Raw genomic sequence first — 9958 nt, 5'->3', positions numbered from 1 at the left:
AACTAAATACAAAAAAAGCATATAGGATAAATATATAAATTAAGAAAATATTTTTGTATAGCTGTACAATGTTTTAAGCTAAGTATCATTTGAAAGGAATCAAGATATTAAGTTTACAAAGTTGTAGTAAGCAAAGGTTTGAAGAAAGAAAATTAAGTTTTAAAATTTAGTGCAGCCTAAGCGTACAATATTTACAAAGTCTATAGTAGTATACAATAATGTCCTAGGCCTTCACATTCACGCACTACCACTCACACCCAGAGCAACTTCCAGTCCTGCAAGCTCCATTCACGGTAAGTGCCCTATACAAATGTACCATATATGTATTTTTTTGAGACAAAGTTTCACTGTTGTTGCCCAGGCTGGAGTGCAATGGTGCGATCTCGGCTCACTGCAATCTCCACCTCCCAGGTTCTAGTGATTCTCCTGCTTCAGCCTCCCAAGTAGCTGGGATTACTGGCATGTGCCATCACTCCTGGCTAATTTTGTATTTTTAGTAGAGATGGGGTTTCTCCATGCTGGCCAGGCTGGTCTAGAACTCCCGACCTCAGGTGATTCACCTGCCTTGGCCTCCCAAAGTGCTGGGATTAGAGGCGTGAGCCATTGCACCCAGCCAAGTATACCATGTTTTTATTGTACCTTTTCTAGATATGTTTAGATAACAAATACCATTGTGTAACAGCTGCCTACAGTATTCAGTACGGTAACATGCTGTACAGGTTTGCAGCCTAGGTGCAATCAGCTATCCCATATAGCCTAAGTATGCAGTTGGCGGTACCGTCTTGGTTTGTGTAAGTACACACGCTCCATAATGTTCACACAATGACAAAATCACCTGTGATACATTTCTCAGAATGTATCCCACTGTTAAATGATACATGACTGTACCAAGTACGATTTAGAAATACGCATCAGGAAAAGTACCTCTGTGTTTTACGTGTTAAATTGTTTTAGGAGTCATTTTTGTGAAATCAGTCTGCAGCCCTTTTCCTTGGTGCTGTTGAATACTTTAAATTAGAAAGGCATACTGCCTTACCTACAAAATACGTGTATGTACAAACATACCCAAAGGAGAGATGGGCTGGGCCACTAGGAATAACTCAGAACTGGCTAGCCAAGGGTGGTACAACCTTTGCTATAATCAAGCAGCTGGGAAACCAGGAGGCTGTGGTTGCAGCTGTTACCTCCAGGGCCAGGAAATACCTCCCTCCTTTCATACTCTGCGTCTCTAAAGCCTCAGCTCTATTCCGAATTCAAGTCTCCCATCAATGCATCTGACTGGCATCTAAGTCTCATCAGAAATTAGTCCAGAAAGTGAATTTTAGTTTTTTAGTCTTTGCTGTAAGGGAGGACACAGTAAGAGGACTGTGGAACAATGAGGAGCCAGCAATTGACTGCGTCATCCACCAGGTGTGCCAGGCACCAAGGCTGTGTGCTCATGGGAGAGTGGTCCTGAGGGGATACAGCTTTCTAGAGGAAATGGTATCTAAACTGGAAGTGAGCCAGGTGATTTTACTAAAATCTGTTACCCAAGGGAAAGGCTCATTAACACTCTGCAGAGAAATCACAGTGGGCAGCAGTACAATGCCATCTACCTGCAGAAGAACAGACTAATCTGGAGAGGAAATTTGCCTACCAGCTGAGTCAGGGCAACATCAGATGAAAAAGGTGAAGGAGCAGTATGAAGAACCAATAGAAGAAATCACAATAGAAAATTAAGCTGTAGCTCACAGACCTTACTGGGGGGGGGAAAAAAAGGGTGGTGGTGGGGGGGAATCCAAAACAAATCCAGGCTTAGCCCAGGCTGTAGGAAACAAGCCTGCCACAGGTGCCCTGAGGGAAAGGAACTGAGCAACCCAAATACCAGCCCCTAGTTCTGAGACAGCTTTAGATTTGAAAAGACAGGACACAGAGGAAACCAATGAGACTCAAGGTGTCAGCTAGAAGCCTCTGGGGTTTACCGCAGAAGCCAGGCTGAGAGCAAAGACAAAACTGTGAGGAAGAGGTGTTGGCTACCCCACTGGCAAGTCAGGAAAATTGAGAGGCTGAGAGGACCCTGAGTGGGACCAGCGTGTCATCAGTGAGGGTGAGGAAGGACAGGATGCTGAAGATGAAGGGAGAAACCAGCAAAGCCAAGGGATGACTACAGCATGGTTGAAAATGAGGCAGAATCCAAAACAGACAAAGAGGCAACCCCTGCAGAATAAGGAAAATCTAAATATCCTTAGTGCTGAAGATCAAAAGACAACGTAAGTTTACTTGACAAGTCAGAAATGCAGAACCAGCTGGATATGGTGGCTGACACCTGTAATCCCAGAACTTTGGGAGGCTGAGGTAGGCAGTTCACTTGAGGCCAGGAGTTTGAGACCAGTCTGGCCTACATGACAAAACCCTGTCTCGACTAAAAATACAAAAATTAGCCGGGTGTGGTGGTGCACACCTGTCATCCCAGCTACTGGGAAGGCTGAGGCATGAGAATCACTTGAACCCGGGAGGCGGAGTTAACAGTGAGCTGAGATTGCACCACTGCATTCCAGCCTGGGCAACAGCGAGATTCCCTCTCAACAAAAAAACAGCTGAATCATACATTTCAGGTCAGGTCTGCACAGAGATTACAACAAAATATTTATGTGGAATTGAATACTTCAAAACTGTGAAAAGAACTATGTAAAACAGATGTATCTAAACATTTTTAAAGTACCCAAAGGAGTAAAGAAACTGATTTTTAAAAACTTGTTTATCCCAGCAAGTAGCTCATTGACTATTAGGCCAATGGGAATGCCACCATCAACAACAGTCGTGCCAAACTCTCCTTACCCCTGAGGTTCATCTGATGAGCTGGCGTCCCACTGGATTCTTCTTTGCTCTTATAGCAAGAAATGGATGTGTCTTTGAAGGTGCACCAATACTGCTTGTAACCTTTCAGAGTCAGCTTTTTTGGCCTATGTATCAAATAGAATTAACAAAAAAATTACTTTGAACTAACTTTATTAGCAAATTTCACAATATTAAGTCTGGGGTCAAGTTTTAAATGTGCTGAAATTGATCCCCCTTGGTCAGTGTCTTCTAGTGTGACTAGTCTAGTAACAGCTGTTACTGGATGTGCAGCTCCCTTCTCAATCTACTGTAGAAGATCAAACAGTGAGCGTGCAGAAGAGAGGCAGTAGGGCCTGCCTTCCAGTATTCTGCAGCTGTAGCCATCTCCTCTCTCACTAACTAGCAGGCCACATGGAAAGAGTAGGAAAAGAAAGCTGAAGTAAATGTCAATAACTGGAAGATTCCTAGATCCTGTAATTACCTGCAGGTATAGGGTGTCTGCAAGGCTGCCTTGGAGCCTCTATAAAGATGCAAGTTGACCTGGCAGGACTGAGGGGAAGTGCTTCTTTCTCTGGGGTAAATTCCAATGGTGACATTAACTTGCCACTCCAATGTGAACACAGAAGGAAGATGACACAGCAGTCATGAGGGTGTGTAAGGAAAGGTGCAGGTAAATGAGAAAGTTGTGTCAAAGGACAAGGAGAAACGGTAAGGCAGTGGCATCTGAAATCATGCCCTTGTCTCAGAAATGTTCCATATTTTGAACCGTTGTATGTTCAACTATGGTAAACGGTTTATTCTAGAGTAGTTTTATATGTTACATAGTAGAAAACAGTACATTACACCTCCTTTCCTTTTTCTCCTCTCTACCTTAATGCCAACCTCTCTTGATTCTGTGGACTATAGCTGGAAAGAGTGTTTAAAAATCTAGATCAGATATACTAGAACTTTATATAAAATGTTCCATGAACAGAGTTCAGTAGAATCTTAAGCCCTGAATGGGGAAATAATGCTGGCAGTCACACAGTTCACTATGTACTGCTTCCAACTGAGGCCCAGCGGGCGGGGCTGTGCCACTGTACCGCTGTGTTTCAGCATCTCTATGATGCAATCTAGGTTTCACAATCTTTTTTGTTTTTTAAAGGAAAATGTTTATCTGGTTAAAAAATGAGCACTGTGATTTTAATTTGGTAAAAGTGGTTATTTTCTCTCACGGTATTTGGTGTTCATCTAACTGGTAAATCCTTTTACAGTTAGTAAGGATGCGTCTGTTAGTCAAACTTAAAGTTAGTTTCAATAATGTGACTATGACTATAAAACTGACAGTCATTAAGATCTGGAATCCCTCCTCTTTTTATACTTACTTGAAAACTTTAATATAGTCAGCAAGTTCAGGAATGGAAGTAATGTCACCCTAAAAGAGAGTTAAATCCTTTTTTAATTTTTTTGAAATTTGAAATTCTAATGTTTGGTATCTGATACCGAGAACTGGGTTACTTAATAAACAGAATGACATAAAACACAGATTATAAAGATTTAAACAACACAGTCACATACATAGTCTTGTGGACAGTATTCTTCTTGGTATTTTCAACTAGCATTTTTAACAGGCACATTTTCAAACAGCATAAAAAGTTAACAAAATTTTCATCAAAATGGCAATTTATACAACCCATAAGAATATGCTATCTTTAATACCGCTGAATCTGTAGCTACATATAAATTTGTACATTGTAAAAGCCTGGAAATAAGTATTTCTTCAGCAGTAACTAATCCCTATACTTAAAAACCAAACTCAGCATTTCACAATTTTCCCAAGATCTATTTTTTAATTTTTATAGTATTTCAAATGTGCCCATCACTAAGTGGATTTGTACTATGACTTGAGATTACTTTCCTCTGCAGAAATGTTTTCTCACCATTCATAAAAGAATTTGGAGAGTATCAAAAAATCTATTCTTACTGTGTTGATTGCACTAGACTAATACAATATCACTTTAAAAACAAACAAACTTCCCAGTGGTGGTGGGAGCACTGCTTAAGGCCAGGAGTTTGCGATCAGACACACAGTAAGACCCCATCTCTACAAAAAAATAAAAAATTAGCCGAGTGTGGTGGTGTATGTTTGTAATCTCAGCTTCTCAGGAGGCTTAGGCGGGAAAACGGCTTAAGCCCTGGAGTTTGAAGATGCAGTGACCTATGATGTATGTCGCTGCACTCCAGCCTGGGCAACAGAGTGAGACCCTGTCTCAAAACAACCACTTTGCTCAAAGTTCTGAAAAATTAACATCTGATTTCTCTAAAGCATTAAATATTTCTCTCCACCAACTCCTCGAATACTATGAACCTAATTCCACAAAATGGTATGCATCAATTCAAACTACATTAGTAGGTTAAGAAAAAGATTCACCCTACCAAAATTGTCGACGTTTTACCCCCTTCCAAAGTGATCTCCAGGTCTGAAAGGGCAGCATCAACTTCATCAACTTCTTTGTCACTGTTGTTCAAATGATTCTCTGACGTCATGATTGACAGCTTATTGATATGATACTGAAACCAGAATTATTAAAATGACTGCTGTAACTGTAAAGCTCCACAATGAAATTTAGACTCTGAATCTGTATTTAATGCTTTTCATTACCTAATTTGCAAAGACAGATGCGCCTGGGAACTGGAATGTAGGAAATAAAGGGAAATCAATATTCTAAACCTGCTAATAAATATTTATCCAAAAGAAGTAGGGTCTTTGGACACATACCAATGAATTCATAGTTTGGGGGCCCTAAGACTTAAGAGAGTTAACTGGTCCTCAACTGTACTTTACATTAACAGAGATTTTTAACTTTTTCTCATTGTAATCTTCCCTGTGTCCAGAACAGGGCCTGTTATCAATGAATACTGAATGGACATAGAGAATAAGCATGAAGTCTTTTGTAGAAATTGATTAACACTGAATACTGGACATTACTCCTATAACCCAGGAGAAAGTCATTATTATTGTGTCAAAATCTAAAGCTCCACTTTTTCCCCATCCTTGATTCAATGCTCTGTATTCTCATACATAAGAATGTTTGTATGTCAGTACGCACATGGACACCTACATATACATGGGTGGGACGGAGATGGAGAGAGAGACTAGTGAGTAGTGATGACTACTCATATGTAGACAGGAAAATTTTGGGATAGAGAATTACTAGTTATTGATTTTAAATACACTTCAGTAAGTGACTTAGAACAAACATTCATAATCTAATAGATTTTTATGGTAAGACTTAGAGAGGTTTTCTACAAAGGTCAGTAGAACTTTTAAATCTTAATCAGTTACCTTTCAAAGCAACAAGTAGCACTCCAAATGTCTGAAGTATGCATTTAATACAATCTATTCATGGGAACATTTAGTGAACTAATCTGAGACCACTTACCAATGTTTTTCTGTGTTTTAAGGTTTAGTGATTAGTAGTTAATAGTTTCTGGCTACTTCAATTGTGTTGAAATGAGATCTTACAATGGTAGAAACGTCCATGTTCATAAATTATGGAAAATGAGACAGAGGTTAAGGCCCTCCGGTCCCAAATGCCAGAGTATAATACAGATCCTTACGTTTCCTCCAGAGATCCTCATTCACGAAGTCTGGGGTCCAGCCTGGAATCTGCCATTTTTACTCACTGCTCTTCTGGGTAATTCTGATGCAAAATGTCCTTATGAGTCATACTACTAGAGAAATCCTGGCTGTGAATGGGACTTATAAAATCCAGCTTTGCTTGCTTAAATTTTATAATATATACTCTGACCTAAATGCTTTAAAAATAATGTTACTAATTCATCTACTTTACTTTTTATCCCCACCTTCTTGTTTTGTATTGCTTTGCTTCTTTTTATTATTGTAAGTTTACTTTACACAAGGATCCAGATGTCCCAAGGAGAGGATACTTCAGAGTATAGGCTCTCTCTGATAAAAAAAAAAAAAAAAATCCAGGCCGGGTGCGGTGGCTCAAGCCTGTAATCCCAGCACTGTGGGAGGCCGAGGCGGGTGGATCACGAGGTCAAGAGATCTAGACCATCCTGGTCAACATGGTGAAACCCTGTCTCTACTAAAAATACAAAAAATTAGCTGGGCATGGTGGTGCGTGCCTGTAATCCCAGCTACTCAGGAGGCTGAGGCAGGAGAATTGCCTGAACCCAGGAGGCGGAGGTTGCGGTGAGCCGAGATCGCATTGCACACCAGCCTGGGTAACAAGAGCGAAACTCCATCTCAAAAAAACAAAAAACAAAAAACAAAAAAAACAACAAAAAAAAATCCAGACATCTCCTCCTCACCATACTTCCACAGTTTGCTTACTCTGGTACTAGATGGCTTCCTACAGCCTTAAGGTCAGTCTCTAAGAAAGCCTCCAGCAACTCAAGGGATCTGTATACTAAAATACTCCCAATAAATCTAGACTCTGAAATGGTCTTGGAGGGCTATGCTTTGAGACCATTCCATTTCTATGAACTAAAACCTATGGTGTCTCTGAGGTGTTCCTTCTGTACTAATGTGGAATGCCCATGAGACATTAGGTAAGGGTGCGCTGCAGAATCATGCCATTTCTGTGAAAACATTACTGTGTGTACTCTCATTTTATAAACACTTTTTGAGTACCTACTATGTGCCAGGCATATAGTAGGCATCTGTTGGTTTTAAAAACAATAACCATAAACATGCGCTATTTTTAAATACAAAAATAAAGCAATAGCATAATAACTGTGGTCTTTCACACATATTTTTAAGGGCATTATTCTATCATTGGCCAAACCTCCACTAGAACATTATGAGCCTGTGTTCAAAGTGAGAAGGATGCAGGAAGAATGCCATAACCAGGTGATGGGACTCCCAACAAACTGCTCCAGAATTTAATTCAAGAAGTTCGCCAGAGAATCTGAATTATCTAGAAGCACAATACAGGATCTTCACTGGCTCATTAAGCAAGTCCCTAGAAAATAACTGATTAATCCACCTGCCACCTGGCATTTTCATTGTCTATGCATGTTTGCAACGCCCTTCTTTCATTATGTAAACTAAGGTGAAAATTAGCTGTTCTTGCTGTTTAAATTTTTGTTTTTTGGCTAATCCCACTCCCCATTCTTGCTTTCTAAGGGCAACTTTTTGAGTCACAAGTGAAAACTTTTCCAGATGCATAAAAAAAGGCATTTGGAAGACTGAGAGCATTTTTGTTTGTGTTCTAAGGAAAAACAAAATCCTTTCTACAGTGAAAGTTCTTCAACTGAATGTCAACTTTGCTTCCTGTACTTCCGTTATTTATAGAACATCGACTTTATCAGGACTTTAGGCTGAACCCAGAATCCCATCGTAACTGGGAATACTTGCCAAAGCATTACTCTGGTATCTGAAATTTAAGAAAGATGAATTACTTTGGTCATTAGACCTCAGTATCTGTAAGAATGTGAATTTGTGGATGCCATCCTAATGTGACTTAAGAAGTCGATGATTAATTTTTGAAGAAGCTCCCCTATAATTCTCAAGGAGGTGGTATGTAAGAACCACATATGAAAAAACTGGTTTAATCTAAAGAAAATATTAGCTGTCTACCCAAGGATTATCATTGTAGAAACAGGTTTGGTTTCACTAGTCTCTCTAAATCTTATCACTTAAAAGTACTGCTTTTCTACAGCCCGTTTTATCATGCTGGCTATTTATGAAATTATGCAGGTAAGCTTCAGATTCAATTTCAGAAATCGGATTTTTAATAAACATTTTCTTTCCAAGGGAAAAACTGAGTAGCTTTGAGCAGATACGTATTTGGGGGTGAGAGGGTAATTTTTTCCCTACAAAATACCACTAAACTCTTAGATAAAATTTAAAAAATCAAACTAAAATATATTTGTTTTTCCTTTCCTAAGTTTCTATTCACTTTCTGTGTGGCAAAAATTCTGTCTTGTCAAAAGTTACTGGAATTACAATCCCATTTTACTACTTAAAAATAACCCCCTACCCTTTACCCAAATAAGTCCCATTTACTAGACCTTTCAACTACCTGGAGGGCTGCAAACATCATCATTTCTTCTTCTGTGCATTCAATTTCTTCCAGGAGAATGGCCCATTTGGCCTGCTCGTAAAGCTGATTGATTCTGATGGCATCATACTGCAGCAAGAGAAACAGTCCTTTTGTAATATATCACCTTTACCATTGATCAATTTCAAACTCTGAATATTCAATTGACAAGAAAAATTTACTATTTTTTTCCTGGGATTTTAATTTACAATACAGAAGTTTTATTTATAATCAAATATTATAAAAAGGATACCTATGGGGTCAGATATGCCTATATACGCCCACATCTAATTTTCCATTAAAAATGACATTAAAATATATAATAGAATAATTGATTTGACAATATTAAAAACAGATTCTGTATTTTTCAGGGAAATAACCACTAGACATTATAGCCTTTAACCTAAGAAATCTAATTTGATGACATTAAAGTAAGATGGGACTACTGATTATTCTTCGGTGTTGTTACTGCAATTTGCCATACTAAAATGTAATCAGAAAGCAAATTACTGTGGGGAACGTTCTGTTCACTGTGGAGAGGCATACCCAGATCAAGTGGCAAGTCCTTGGAAATGGTAGTTAAATATGCAAAATACAGGGCAAATATAATTATCCATTTAATTATATAACTAAATAGTAATGCCTTAAGAATACTGCAGATTGAATATCCCTTATCCAGAATGCTTGGGACCTTCTGTTTTGAATTTAAAATTTTTATAGATATTGGAATATTCCATTATACCAGTTGAGTATCCCTAACATAAAATTCCAAAATAAGCATTTCTTTTCAGCATTTTCTCAGCCTTCAAAAGTTTTAGCTTTTGGAGCATTCTACATTTTCAAATTAGGGATGCTCAACATGTATTTTGGAATGTTGACAAAATACATCTCCATTCCCCTCACAAATGTAACTATTCCCAAAGTAGCTTTAGCTTTACTAAAAGTAGCTATGATGTAGCCTGAAAATGAATTAAAATTATTTTCTATAGATCTATTACAAACATTTTGCTGTTGTATAAAGAATTACTGAAGCATACAATGAAAGATGATAAACATAACATTAAAATCTAGACTAGACTCTAGACATGAAA

At 38.6% G+C, this 9958-nt stretch overlaps 1 protein-coding gene across 6 annotated transcripts in view; it reads right to left on the bottom strand.

Annotated features, from left to right (window-relative positions):
* FERMT2 (fermitin family member 2) overlaps positions 1 to 9958 on the bottom strand; it is a 140454-nt gene that overhangs the window by 13072 nt on the left and 117424 nt on the right. For all 6 annotated transcript variants that reach the window (XM_037732767.1, XM_037732768.1, XM_017512390.2 and 3 more), the window contains 4 exons: positions 8850 to 8957; positions 5233 to 5367; positions 4182 to 4231; positions 2818 to 2942 (listed from right to left, as the gene is read on the bottom strand). In XM_037732767.1, coding sequence (XP_037588695.1) covers positions 2818 to 2942; positions 4182 to 4231; positions 5233 to 5367; positions 8850 to 8957 — 418 coding nt within the window. The remainder of the gene's footprint in view (positions 1 to 2817; positions 2943 to 4181; positions 4232 to 5232; positions 5368 to 8849; positions 8958 to 9958) is intronic.

The sequence above is a fragment of the Cebus imitator genome, unplaced genomic scaffold, assembly GCF_001604975.1.
Source record: "Cebus imitator isolate Cc_AM_T3 unplaced genomic scaffold, Cebus_imitator-1.0 Scaffold472, whole genome shotgun sequence".
Classification (NCBI taxonomy): domain Eukaryota; kingdom Metazoa; phylum Chordata; class Mammalia; order Primates; family Cebidae; genus Cebus; species Cebus imitator.
Note: the sequence above shows the minus strand (reverse complement) of the source record. Positions and strands in the feature narration are given on the sequence as shown.